The following is a 14107-nucleotide window of genomic DNA, read 5'->3' on the forward strand; positions in this document are numbered from 1 at the left end:
CAGTGGAACTTCACTACACCCTGGGCCCCGCTCTGTCCACATGGCCGCGTTCCTCCCAGCCCCGCTTCCCCGGTCCACTGGTGCCCCCTCAACAACACACCCTCCCTCCAGGGAGCACGGGCCCCCCGACTCCAGTGCCACTGATCGGGATACATGGGGGACCCTTCCAGCCCCAGCCCAGAATGAACCTTCCTCTCCCCTCACATGGGGACACTAAAGAATCTGTTGTGGAGTCTAGTGGGTTAGAGCAGGGGGTTGGGAGCCAGGACTCCTGGGTTCTATCCCCAGCTCTGGGAGGAGGGTGGGGCCTAGTGGGTTAGAGCAGGGGGGCTGAGAGCCAGGACTCCTGGGTTCTGTCCCAGCTCTGGGAGGGGAGTGGGCTCTAGCAGTTAGAGCCACAGGAAGGGTGAGTCAGGGGGTTCCTGGCTCTGGGAGGGGAGCACGTCCTAGTGGTTACAGCAGAGGGCTGTGGCGTCAGGGCTTCTAGCCCCAGCTCTGCATTGATTCACTGCATGACCCTGCATGAGTCACTTCCCCTGGGAGCCCGTTCCCCGTCTGCGGTGTGCGCTGGGGCTGACGAGGCCGGTGTGAGGGTCGGGGCTCGCCAGGGCAGAGCGAAGTGCCTGTCTCCAGCAGAACCACCCCTGCTGTTCGCAGTCCCCATGGGGGGCTGGCCTCCAGGGGAGGGAGTTAAGGCACAGAGGGGAACGGATTGGCCCAGGTGGAGCGGGGACCAGGAGCCTGTCGTCCATGCGTCTGCCCCGTGCAGGGCTTCCCTTCCTCGTGGAGGAGCTGGGGCCGCTGGGCGAATGACTGTCCCGTCTCCAGGGCCGGGGCTGGAACCGTGTTGGGCAATAGCCTCGGAGCAGGTCCTGCCTGCTCATTTCCTCCCGGCGGGGGCAGCTCTGCTGACGATGCTGGAGCGGGCACGGCCTCTGCTCTCCTGGCAGAGCAGAGCCCCGCCACTCCCCGGCGGGACAATGGGCTGGGCTGGGTAACTCGGAGCCACCTTGCCCTGCCCCTATCGCAGGAGGATCTGCAGAGCTGGACGGGTTCTGTGGAATGGTTAACCCGAGGCAATCTCACCCTGAGCCAATCACAGGCGGCAACAGCAAATACCTGCAGGATTAGAGCCACTGCTCCCCACAGCTCTGGCTCTCTGGCCCCGGGGAGCCTGGCTGGAGCCAGCGTGGGCCTCGAGGACACTGCCATGGCGCTCCTGGTGCCCCTGGTTCTGCTCTGCCTGGGGGGGGCTGTGTGCCCGGAGCGAGGGGCGCCGGCGCCCAGCCAGGAGCAGGTGCTGCAGAGCGTGTGGGCCCTGCTGGCGTCGGGAGAAGGCTCTCTGCCCCACGCTGCCCTGGACTCCCTCTTAAGTATCCTGGCGGCCCGTGTGCAGTGCCCAGCAGTGCCGTGTGAAAAGGTAACGCCGCAGCCAGGCGCGGTCCGCTCCCCTCCTTCCTCTGCGGGTCGGGAGCAAAGACTGGGTCAAACTCCAGCCCGGGCGGGAGGGGCCGAGGCAGCAGGAACGGCAGGTTCCCAGCCGGGGCATCGTGGCCAGGCCGCGGCAGGAGCGCCCCGTCCGGGGGGGAGGACGCGGGGGTGCGACGCAAGGGGGAGATGTTAAGGGAGGGGGCGTGCAGGGATGGCTCCGGCCGGAGGAGCATCTCCCCGAGGGATGGGGGAGCCCTGGCATAGCCAGTGCATTCAGAACTGGCGCTAGCATGTGCCGGGCAGGGGTGGGAGGGTCTCCTGGCTGCCCCGGCTGGTGGCTGGGATCCAGGCCAGCTCCGGCACCCACACCAGGAGGGGCAGGGAGGCAGCTCCTTTGTTCCTGACAGTTTGCCATCACTTAACCCCGTACTCCCCTGCCGTAAACACAGGGCGTCTCTCCCCAGACACAGAACCGGCCCCTCGGCCCCCGTTTCCCTGGCAGGTTCCTCCCCGGGCCCCCCCCCTGCACCAGCCCAGTGTTCGCTAGTGTAGACGGGTGCAGGCAGTTCAAGCCCCTTGTGAGCAGAATCAGCCCAGACTGGCCGTGGCCGGTCTGCAGGGGTGGGGTGGAGCTGGGGACCTGCGCAGGGGGCTGGGGCAAGCGCCAAGGGGCTGCCAGGGCAGAGCCAGCCTGTGGCCTCGAGTCTATTGCGAACATCTCAGCTGCGCCCGCCGGGCTCTGGCTGTTGTCCAGGGCTGCAGTTACTGACGTGACTCGGAATATTACCATTGACTAGTTCGAATCCCGGGCAGTCTCTGGTCAGGGAAATCCCCTAGGAAGTCAGTGGGAGTTTGGCCTGCACTGCAGGGGAGCAAGGCTCAGAATTCGCCCCTCCCTGCCGCCAGCGGGAGCCTGGCATGCCTGCTTCGCACGGGTGTCCATGGCCAACCAAGGGGCAAGGGAGGGGGCATCGGGCCTGTGCTCCGCCCAGTGTGTGTGTGCGTGCGTGCGTGCACTCTGTGTTTGCATGCTCCCCTTGTGTCCAGCGTGTGTGCACTGGGTATGTGTGGGGTGTGCACTGTTTGCAGTGTGTGTGTATATGTGTGTAGCATATGTGCACTATGTGTGTTTGTATGCAGTGTGGGGTGCGCAGTGGGTACGTGTAGGGTGTGCACTGTTGGCAGTGTGTGTGTATATGTGTGTAGCATATGTGCACTATGTGCGTTTGTATGTAGTGTGGGGTGCGCAGTGGGTACGTGTGTGTGCACGCACATTGTGGGGTGCGCAGTGTGTGTGCACGGTGCAGGGTGCGCAGTGTGTACGTGGGGGGTGTGCACACAGTGGAGGTATGCAGTTTGTACATGCGCAGTGTGGGGTGTGCAGTGTGTCCATGTGTGTGCAGTGGGTGCACAGTGTGTACGTGTGTGCGCCCGCAGTGGGGGTGTGCAGTGTGTAGGTGTGTGCGCCCGCAGTGGGGGTGTGCAGTGTGTGCACGCAGGGGATGTATGCAGTGTGTGTGTGCAGTGTGCAGTGTGTAGGGGTGTGTGTGTGTGCAGTGGGGGTGCGCAGTGGACGTGGTTGTTATTTTGCAGGGGAGCTGTAGACCCCGGGCGGATCCGCTATCCCCATGCGTCTGGGGAAGGCAGAAGCCCCCTTACTGCAGTAGTGGGACGGCTCTTCCTGGCCCCTCCTCGGGGCTGGGCCTCAGCCGCTGGAGCAGGGGGCTCAATCGCCTGGGACTGGCTGTGAGCTGCAGGCTGGGCACTGCCCTCGGGTCTCTCCCAGGCTCCAGCGCAGACCCAGAGATGCTGGCTGCCTGGGTGAAGCGGTCTCAGCCCAGCTGCCTACGCTCCCCCCTCCGTGGTACATCCACACTGCAAAACAAACAAGCAAACCCCGGGCCCGTGGCAGAGGGTCTCAGAGCCCGGGTCTGCAGCCTGGGGCTCACAGCACCGGGCTCAAAATAGCCAGAGTTGGGGCTCTGAGACCCAGCCCCCTCCCCGGGCCTCAGAGCCCGAGCTCCAGCCAAGCCTGGCGCGGCTACAGGGCCATTGCCCGAGGCTGGAGATCTGGCTCTGAGACGGGCTGCCCGGGGGTGTGTGTTTTGCACCGGAGATGAACCCACTGACCCCTGGCTAGAGCATGCAGGGAGCTGGCCGTTCCCTGCTGCCTAGGGCTGGGCGCTTTGCATCCGCACAGGACACCCAGCCAGCCACGCTCGCCTGAGAAGAGCTGCTGAAGGGTAGATAAGAGGCAAAGGCTCCCCTAGGACAGGGCTACCCTGGGACTGGGTTATCAGTAGGGTCCCTTCCTGACCTGGACACCATTGGCCCTGTCCTAGCATCACGTCCCAGGGACGACCACGCCTGCGTGTCACTGAAGGCCGTGTCAGTGCGTCGGGCCCGCCAAGAGCTTGGTGTGTGAGCTCACCGCCACCTCCCTGGAGCGAGCGAGCCCAGCCTTACCCCCACCTGACATGGGGAAACCGAGGCATGAGGTGGCAAACACAACCGGCCTGCTGGTCACGGGTGCCCGGTGCCCACCGCCCCCGAGAGCTGCTGGGTGCTCAGCATGTCCCAGAATCCGGCCACACGTCCAGGTGCCAATGTCAAGTGTCCGACTGTGAGACCATCGGCCCAGCTGTCAGCGCCCGTGGTGCAGAACCCTTCTGATGCTTCCGAGTGGGAGCTCAGCCAGGGATGGTGCCCAGGGTCCACCTGTCCCTCTCAAGGGGGCTGAGGGCTCAGGGGAGGGTCCTGGGATGGGAAAGGTTGGAAACCGTTGGCCTAGACCCTTCCCCAGCTCTCTGCTGTGACTGGAAGCAGCAGGGCCCGAAGCTCACACAGCAACAGCCCGAAGCCGGGCACTGGCAGGGTAGCCGCTGGGGATCCCAGCTCCTCGGGCCCCAGGCTCACTGCCCCAAGGGCGCCAAGGTCTGATGCTGGGGTAAAATGTCCCCTTTGAGCCCAGTGCCACACGTCACCTCGAGGGGCTCCCCACCCCACAGATGGATCGGGGTAGTTACCCCAGCACAGCCTAGCCCTGAGCCGAGGCAGGCGTGGCAGGGCACGCCAGGCATCCAGTGGCTCTGCAGGCCCCAGGCCATATTCCCAGCTTGTCACCGATGGCAAGAGGCTGCCGGGTCTCAGTGCGGTGTGGTGTGTGCCAGCTCTGCCCGTCTCCCCACAGTGCATCTCCGTGCCGGATGTCTTCACGCTCGTGGGCAAGGCAGGGACGGGCGACGCCAACCTCACGGCTACGGAGCTCCTGCAGCTCGGTGCCGGCGTGCTGCTCTACCTGACAGACCCCGCGGCCATCTGCGCTGCAGTGAGGGGCGGCCAGTGGGTGGCCGAGGCCGGGGCCTTCCTCACCAGCTTCTCCAGCGGGAATCCCGCTGCGGGGCCCACGGCGGAGAAAGTGGCGGAGCTGCTGGGAGGCATGCGGGAGAATTACAGAGACGCAGACAGGCACCAGGTAAGTGTAAGAGTGTGTGTGCGCGTGTGTGACTGCTCCCTGCTGGGGAATCTGGTGTGTGTCACTACTGCCCCCTACATTGGGGTTACAAAACTGTATGGGGGGCTGGGTAGGGAAGGCTGTGCCTCCCCAAATAGCCTGGCCCCTGCTCCCTATCAGCCCCCTCCCACTTCCCGCCCCCCTCAGAACCCCTGACCCATCCACCCCCCGGGCCTTTTAAATCGCCGCCACTACCCCGGGGCCCCCCCAGCTATTTAAAGGGCCCGGGGCTCGGGCTGCAGCAGCGGCGGCTGGGAGTCCCGGGTCCTTTTAAGTTGCCGGCCTGGGGAAGCTGCCCCCTGCCGGTGTGGTCGGCTGTGTACTGGCTCTTGCCGGTACGCCGTACCGGACAGGACCGGCTCACTTTCACCTCTGGGCTCTGGGCTTTAGCCCCATGGAGTGGGGAGCATGGGCCTGGAGAGGTTGGGTCCGGGACTTTGACTGAGGGGTGTCATTCTGAGTAACGAGGCGAGGCGCTATTTTCCAGTGCTGTGTCTATAAGAAGCAGCACAGGAATTTGGAGCAGTGACATCACAGATAAGCCCTTCACTATAAATGTGGTGTCACTAGTTACTATCCAGCGCCGTCCAGCCGTGCAATGGGCTGTTCTTGCTGCGGGTTGTGGGCAGGAGACAGGAGTCGCCCCCGTCTGGATTGGGCTGGATTTTTGTGGCCACGCACTGGAGTCGGGATGTTAACAACATTTTTGGCACAACAAGCTGGGTGCAGTGCTCTGTAGGTTTGCACTGCTCCCTGGTGCACCAGTAGACGACGTAGATTGAGTTGTGTTTTTGTACAGTCTCATTCTCTGTCCCCCCGAACCCCCTCCCCCAGCACTGACTATTAAGCTCAAGTCATGCAAGCCCCGTGGCATGGCCGGGCTGCCGGCCCTGGCAGAGCTGGGGGGTAAAGTCAGCTTAGAGTCCCTCTCTGAAAACACCAACGCTCACAGCCAGGCCCGAGTGCCCCAGTGGTTCTGTGTGCCGGGATCCTGGCCCATTGCAGGCCCAGTGCCCTCTGCGCACGAGGCCTGTGCCAGTCAGTGGAGTGTGGATGGGGCCAGGAGTCTGTCACCCACCCCGATCACCCCTGCTGACTCGAGCCACCAGGTCCCAGCTGGGCTGCCCCCGTCACTCGCCGGTCGCCTTGCCCCGGAGCAGCGCAGGCGGGGCCGTGGGACAGTCCGAGCGGTGCCAAGGGCCACCCGAGAGCTGGAGCGAGGCAGCCGCGTGAGCCGGACCCTTTCCAGCCAAGTGGCGCTGCCGGGGCTGCTGGCGAGAGAGCTGGGACTGCAGCCAAGGAAGAAATTGGCTGGTTCCACCTGTTAGCAAACAGCTCCTGGGACTGAGGCTGGAACTGGCCGGCAGTGCCCGGCGGGGGTGTCCAAACCACCAGCTGTGACCCCCCCTCCTCGAACACTGTGTAGGGAGAGGGGCCGAGGCCCCCCCGGGAGCCTATGGGACACTCTGATCTGTCGCTGTCACGCTAACACCTTGCCCCCCTCCCCGTATCACCAGATCTCACCTCTAGGGCACGTCTCGCTGTACCTAGGGGAGGGTCCTAAAGCTCCAAGCCCTGGAGTCAGGGGATTACGGGAGACTCGCAGCGCAAACGCCCAGCAGCTTCCAGCCCTCCGGGCTGCTGAGAAAAGCAGGAGACGGCCACCCCCGAGCTCCCCCTTTGGTATTTCTAAGCCCATCCCATTGATGGGTGGGCCTGGATCAGGCATGTCAGCTGCTGCTGTTCCCCAACACCCGTAGCTGGGGAGCTGGTCTTGACCCCCAGGCCTGTGCCCCCCAAGTCACAGGACAGCTCCCAGAGCCTATTGCAGTGCCCGGACTCATCTCCTCTTGGGGGGCACTTTCTCACTCTCCTTCCCCTGTGTGTCCCACCCCCACGCCGCCGAATCCACCCCACACTCTCCCGCATGGTGGCTGGGGGAGCCCAGACCCACGGGGCGGAAGTGGGTCTGGTCTGGGACTGGGAGCCGTTCTCATCAGCCCTCTCCCCCGCAGCCGTGCCTGGACGCGGAGCACGTCCTGCAGAAGAGCACCGCGGTCTCCGGCCGGGTGGCGGCCGACGGGGCCGGGCGGGTGCTGGTGACGGTCATGTACCACGTGCTGCTGGGGGACTGCTTCCACGCCCTGCCGCCCCCCCACTATTTCCTGGGGTACATCTTCCGTCGCTACGGCAACGAGTCCCAGAACCTGACGCTGGCAGGTGAGGGCTCGGTACCCCCCCGCACCCGGCTCCTCCTCGCAGGGCCCCAGAATCCTTTGCAGCAGGCCACTGGGGGTGGGCTTTGCTGAGCCCCTGCCCCTTGGGAAAGGCTGGCACAGGGCGATGGGTCCTGCGGCCCTACATCTCCGTGGCCAGCGGGCGCTTGGCACGGGTTTCCCTGCCAACGGGGCGTGTGCCACCTGCTGGCTCCAGGTGTGAGCAGGGTGCCCTCTGGTGGCAGGCTCAGGGACGGCGCTGGTTCCGAGAGGCCCCCGGGCACAGCCCCGCTCTGGCCCCCCGCAGGCCGATGGCGTCACGCAGGCTGCAGTGTCCCCATTGCAGGCCAGAGAGCTGGGCTCCCCCGCAGCCTGGCTGGGCTCTCCCCTCGCACCGGGGGAGCCGGGCTCAGAGGGGGAAATTCCTGCAAAGCCCTGTCCCAGCCCCTGCCTCAGGGTGGGGGGGAGCAGCCGGGATGTTCCACTCCTGGAGCTCTGGGCAGCTGGCGCGCCAGCATCCCCGGGCCCCAGCCAACTCTGAGCCCAGGAGGTGAGCCCTGGGGTGGGGGACGGGGCAGGAGGCTGCAGTGATGGAGCTGGGCGGGGGGGCTGCAGGGGAAGGGCCGCTCCTGCCGAGGGGCAACTGGGCTGGGAGCGGGCATGACGGGCTTGGCCTGTGACAGGCCTGACCGCACTGATGGGCCAGCTGGCCTTGGGGCCAGAGGACGAGCACACGGACCATCACCATGACGACGAAGCACACGCCGATCACCACGAGGAGCCCACGTCAGCTCCCCACGACAGCCAGCGCCCCGGCAACCACACAGCCCCCGGCGATCACTTGGACCCGCACCACGGCGACACGCCCCGGCGGCTGAGACGGAGCCTCCCCGGGCAGAGGGAGCCGGACGATGCCGGTCTCGTCTGGGACACGGTAAGCAACAGGGCTACAGCTGTCCCCATGCCGGCAGTCCGAGGGACCCGGAACCCAGGGCAGGGGCGTCTGGAGAATCATCGGGTTAAAGGCCAGAGGGGCCCAGATCAGAGTCTGACCTCCTGAGTGTCACAGGCCCCCAGCATCCTCAGGCGAACCCCACAGCCGAAACGTGGCCAATGCACCACAGCCCACAGGCAGAGCACAGCAGGGACCGCAATGGCAGGGCAATGTCCCAGTGAGCTACACCCAGCTAATCCTGCAAGTGACCCACACGCTGCAGGGGAAGGGGAACCCCCCGAGGTCCCTGCCAGCCTGACTGGGAGAAACTCCTTGCCCACCCCACATGTGGGGGTGTCAGACCCCAGGCATGTGAGCAAAAACCAGCCAGCCAAATGCCAGAGAAAGGGACTGGCCTGGCCCACCCTGCCCAGTGCCCCATCTCCGGCCATGGCCATTCCCAGTGCTTGAGAGTAAGGAGATAAATCCTCCCAGAATACACTGGGGAAGATCCTTCCTGACCCCGCCGGTGGCCGGCTGAAGCCCTGAAGCAGAGACACAAACCGGAAGTGAGCCCCGGCTGCTGACCCCTGACCCCACCATCACGAGCCACCTGCCAGAAACGCGGCCAGCTCTCTCCTTCCTAACCCCAGTTCACTTGCTCTCCCCACAACCCCTAGTGGGAGGGTGTCCCCAGCCCCAGAACAGAACCCAGAAGTCCTGACTCCCTCGCCTCCCAGGGCTGAGAACAGCCTTTCTCAGGGCCGTTGGTACCGCCTGGCAGCAGCCTGGCTGGGCAGAGGCCTGGGGAATGTTTCCCACCTGCGTTTGAGTTTGGGGCCGGAGTCGTGTCCTGCTGTCTGGTTCACAAGGGGCAGCCGCAGCCCTCGGGGCAGGTCCCAGGGCAGGAAGCAAAGAGCCGCCCGCCCAGGCAGTGTGGCAGCAAGAGCGTCGTGCTTGGGCCTCGGGCTGGCAGCGAACCTGGGCAGGGCAGGCGGAGAACCAGGAAACCGTCTGGGGGTGGGCTGGATCCATGTCGCTGGAGCCGGCACAAAGCCCTGGAGAGGCCGCTCTCCTGGCTGAGGGCTCTGGGCCGCAAGGGGCTCAGATCCGTGGCTTGGGTGCCGCCGACTCCGTCAGTAACTCCCCATCTGTGTTTCCAGATGTGTCTGAGCCCCGGCGACCTCCTGGAGATTTACAGCCTCGACCCCGACGCAGGGATCTCTGGCCCGGACTTCACCAGCCTCAGCCCGGCTCTGCTCCAGCAGCAGCTCAGCGGGGCCTGCTCTGTCCCTCACCTGAGCGCGCCCGGCGGCCAACTGACCGAGGCAGAGAGTGAGGCCCTGTCTCCTGTGCGGGGGGGCCGGGCGGGCGAGAGGGGCCCCATGGCTGGGCTTGGCGGTGCCCGTGGGTTAGAACAAGGGGCAGTCCCCGGGGCGTGCGGAGATCTCGCCATTTCAAAGCATCTGGTAGTGGGGCGGGAGGCGGTGCCCACGGTGCCCCCGTGTCCTCACAGCCCCTAACGACTCGGGACTGAGGACAGTCCCGTGCCCTGCGGGGGCAGACCCCAACTCCCTCCTGCCTCAAGTGCCTGGGGAGGAGCTGGACGGGGGCATCTGGCTGCCTGGGATTTCCGCGTCCTGCCCTGTCCAGGGCGGTGCGGGGCTCCGGACCGGGGTGGGTAACACCCGCTCTCTGCACAGGGTACATCTATGGCTCGCTGGCTACGCTGGTGATCTGCCTGTGCGCGCTGCTTGGCATCGTCCTGCTCCTGTGCACCGCCTGCGCCAGCGCCTACCCTTACGTCATCCAGGGCTTTGTCAGCCTGGCTGTGGGCTCGCTCACTGGGGACGCCCTGCTCCACCTCATCCCCCAGGTGAGCAGCTGGGCCCGCTCCCGGGGACTGCGTGCACAGCTTGGAAATGGGCATGGGTGAGCACCCGGGGGGCTGTGTGCATGGGCACGTGGGCCAGTGCACGTGGGTGTACATGTGGGCATGTAGGCGTGTGAGTGTGCACATGGGTGTGCGTGTGGGCACATGGGAGTGTGTGCACATGGGTGTGCGTGCGGGCGTATGGATGGGCACATGGGTGTGCATATAGGCACGTGCGAGTGAGTGCAGGTGAGTGTGCAGATGGCTGCGTGTGTGCTGGCCAGTGTCGGGGGGAGGCGAGCATGCACATGGGTGTGTGGCACTGGCAGGGGCGCGTGCTTACACACAGGGAGTGCGCGGGCAGAGAGGGGGAGTCCCCGCATGCCCAAGCGAGCCCCCCGCCCCGGCTGAGACTCCCTCGTGCTGTCGTTGCAGTTCCTGGGCCTGCACTCGCACGTGGACGAGGGGCACGCGCACGGGGCTGAGGAGGCCGGGACCAGGGACACCATCTGGAAGCTGCTGGCCGTGCTGGGCGGCATCTATGTCTTCTTCCTCCTGGAGAAGTTCTTCAGCGTCCTGGGGGGCAACGAGCCCGAGGTCTGGGGGCGAGGGAGGCAGGGGGCAGATGGGGGAGGGAGGTGGGGTATTTTGGAGGGGCGGGGGGCACAGAAAAAGCAGGTGCTCTCCCCTGGCAGTCAGCACTGACCCCAATGCCCCAGTGCAGCACTAGGGGGCGCTGTGGTGCGGGGAGCGGGGCGGGGGGTCGGCGGGGGGCGCTCTCCCCTGGCAGTCAGCGCTGACCCCCATGCCCCGGGGGCAGGGGTAGTGGGAGCTGTGCTGCTGGAATGGGTTAAAGATCTCCTGGCCCTTCCCCGCGTCTCAGCCAACACCCCGTCAGGCGCTGCCTCCCTGCCGTTCCCTGCAGTGCCTGTTGGGCCCAGGTGGCGCGGGCGCTCCGTGCTCTGGGCTGCGGGTGGCTGTTGCACCTGCCACGCCCCCGAGGCAGGTGCCCGTGGGGCCCGTGGGCCACTCCCCGTCGGTGCCGTGGGGGGCGCTGGGTGAGCTGTGTGTGTTGCTCCGGCAGGAGGAGGCTGGCGGGGGGCACCCGCACGACCACGCCATGTCCCTGCAAGTCTACCAGGCCGAGCAGAGGAGGAGGAAGCAGGAGAAAGGGGCCTCACAGGCCGACCTGGTAAGGCCCAGCCCCCAGGATAGGGCGGGGAGGGGGATGACGCAGGCTGCAGGGCAGGGCCAGCCAGGTGGGCCTCACCCACTGGGCAGCACCAGGTACAGCCCAGTGGGCACGTCTCTGAATGTCGCCTTGCCCTTGCTACCTTCATGGCCCGGCACATGGGGCCGGCCTGGCAGTGAAGGGGTTAAGGGGCAGCTCTAACAGGGGCTGTGCCTGCGTCCTGCTCACAGCTGGATGGAGCGGGGCGCGTGTCCCATGCCAGCTGTGCCTGGCCTTGTGGGGGGCTGTGGCCAGGGGTCCCAGGCTCACTACTCAGGTGAAGGTCTGGGCCCCATGGGGCACCCCCAGGCAGCTGCTGCCAGCAGAGGGCTCCCCGGGGTGAGGGCCAACCCTCATGCTCCCTGTCTGTCCCTCCCTCCTCCAGGTCACCGCGGAGGAAGCCAGTCTCAGAAAGACGGGGCAGGGGAGACGCAGCCGGGGTGAGTGACTTAGTGCCTCTGCCCTGCAAGGGGCACCAGCCTTGTGAGCCCCTCGTGCCACTCGCCAGCCCCAGCAACCCCCACCCCATCCCAGAACCCCTAATCAGCCCCCATCCCCAGACCCCCATCCCAGACCCCCCAATCAACCCAACCCCAGAACCCCTCCACCAGACCTCTGACCCCAACCCCAGACCCCCAATCAGCCCCCACCCAGCGGGGCTAGGCCAGGGAGGAAGGAGTGGCTCAGGTACTGGAAGGCTGGTGCTGAGGAAATCCCTGGGGTAGGGGCTACCCTGTGTCTTGGGACCAGGGCAGGTGGGGCCCTACAGCCTGTTACCCGCAGCTCTGGGGCGAGCCAGCCAGGCTTCCCCTTTCTGACTGCTGCTCCTGCCTGGTGCCCTCGCCCCACCCCGAGACACCTTTCAGCTTCTCCCCCAGCTTAGTGGTTTGGGAAAAGCAGAAATATTTGTTACCCCCAACCCAGGTGGGACTTGAACCCACAATCTCCAGCGGCTGGTGCCTTATCCATTAGGCCACTGGGTCTGCAGTGAAGAAATTCCTCTCACACACTGGCATAATGAGAAGGGCTTGGCAGTGTTCTGCCCCAGCAGAGGGACCAGGCCTGGCAGGACTTTCCCGCATGGGGCCGCGTGGCTCCTCGGGGCTTCATGACCCATCCCTAAAGTATCCGCCGTTCACTGCTGTCAGAGACGGGAACCAGGGCCACTGGGATGAGCCTGTGCAGGAGGAGGCGGGCATCCTGGAAAGCTGGGCCTGTGGGTCTGGGTGGGTGGGACAGGGGGCCCCAGGCTGGCTGGGGCTGGGGGGCTGAATGAGGCAGGGAGTCCCAGGCTGGCTGGGTCTGGGGATCTGTGGCAGGGAGCCCCAGGCTGGCTGGGGGTCTGTGGCAGGGGGTCCCAGGCTGCCTGGGTCTGGGGATCTGGGGCAGGGAGCCCCAGGCTGGCTGGGGCTGGGGGTCTGGGGCAGGGAGTCCCAGGCTGGATGGGGCTGGGGGGCTGGGGCCCCCAGGCTGCCTGGGTCTGGGGGGCTGGGTATGTGGGGTAGGGGTCCCCAGGCTGGCGGTGGTCTCTCCATTGGGAGGGGACCGGCCCCTGGCCCAGCCCTGACTGCCCCTCGCTCCGCAGAGCAGCGCATGATCCCCTACATGATCACCATCGGAGACGCCATCCACAACTTCGCCGACGGGCTGGCCGTGGGGGCTGCCTTCTCCACCTCCTGGAAGACGGGGCTGGCCACGTCACTGGCCGTGCTGTGCCACGAGCTGCCGCATGAGCTCGGTGAGCGGCTGCCCCGGGGGTGGGGAGTCGCCGGAGGCTGGGCCGCCCCGAGGCCGTGCAGGGGGGTTATTCAGCCCAGACCCCATGGGACCCTTCCCAGGGACTCCGGTCCAGGACCGGCTCAGAGCAGCTCTTACCGGGCTAACTGGGGGGTGACTCCTGGCCCAGCCCAGGCCAGCCAGGCTCCGGCTGGGCCAGCCCAGGGGAGGTGACGCCAGCCCAGGCTGGCTAAGGGCGGCTCCTGCTGGCCTGGCGTAGTGGGGGGTGACCGGCAGCCCAGGCTAATGGCAGCCCCCCCTGACGTGGTCTCGTTCCCGCCCTGCCAGGGGACTTCGCGGCCCTGCTGCACGCGGGGCTGAGCGTCAAGAAGGCCTTGCTGCTGAACTTCAGCAGCGCCCTGACCGCCTTCCTCGGTCTCTACATCGCGCTCTCGGTGACGACGGGCGAGGAGTTCCAGGCCTGGATCTTCACCGTGGCCACGGGCCTCTTCCTCTACGTGGCCCTTTGTGACATGGTGAGCGCCTCGCACGCAGGCGTCCCCGGCTACCGACCCCCGCCCTGCCCCCACGCCCAGCTCGCCAGAGGGGAAAGGTCCGAGCCCTAATCCAAGGGTCCCACTGAGAGCTGAGTCTGGGGGGGGGCGGAGCTCTGGGCTGGGCTAGCAGGGGGCTGCGGGTCGGGATTGAGGGGTGTCGGCGGAGCTGGGGGAGGGGGAGAGGGGGGCCCAGGGGTGGGCTAGCCGGGGCTGCGGGTCGGGAGTGAGGGGTGTCGGCGGAGCTGGGGGAGGGGGGAGCCCAGGGGTGGGCTAGCCGGGGCTGCGGGTCGGGAGTGAGGGGTGTCGGCGTAGTGGCATGGGGGAGGGAGCCTAGCACTGGCTCGCTCCTCAGGACTGGGTGCCCCTCGTTTTCATTAGCACAGAGTTCTCCCCTGAATTCAGTGAGGTGACGGGGGCAGAGCGCAGCGGGTGCCAGAGCCTGGCGATGGGGGGCAGGGCCTGCTGCAGAAGGGAACAAAGGGCCCCTCGACTCAGGGGCCAGGGCTGCGCTCGCTGGGCCCCTTGTAAGCCCTGCCGTCCTGGGGGAGCCCAGAACCCCCCCTGTGTCACTGCAGCCCCCTCCGTGCCCTGTCACCCCCTCTCCGTCCAGCCCACGAGCACCGCCCGCCCGCTCC

At 66.4% G+C, this 14107-nt stretch overlaps 1 protein-coding gene across 1 annotated transcript; it reads left to right on the forward strand.

Moving 5' to 3' along the window:
- The first annotated feature begins 312 nt into the window (after positions 1 to 312).
- SLC39A4 (solute carrier family 39 member 4) lies at positions 313 to 13541 on the forward strand. The gene is made up of 11 exons (XM_026660047.2): positions 313 to 1420; positions 4622 to 4906; positions 6961 to 7165; positions 7845 to 8095; positions 9259 to 9430; positions 9799 to 9971; positions 10404 to 10565; positions 11053 to 11160; positions 11585 to 11639; positions 12785 to 12937; positions 13264 to 13541. The coding sequence occupies exons 1-11, from the start codon at positions 1211 to 1213 to the stop codon at positions 13539 to 13541; spliced, it is 2052 nt and encodes a 683-aa protein (XP_026515832.1). The 5' UTR covers positions 313 to 1210.
- The last annotated feature ends 566 nt before the right edge of the window (positions 13542 to 14107 follow it).

The sequence above is a fragment of the Terrapene carolina genome, unplaced genomic scaffold (assembly GCF_002925995.2).
Source record: "Terrapene carolina triunguis isolate 2854851 unplaced genomic scaffold, T_m_triunguis-2.0 Scaffold58, whole genome shotgun sequence".
NCBI classification, from domain to species: Eukaryota; Metazoa; Chordata; order Testudines; family Emydidae; genus Terrapene; species Terrapene triunguis.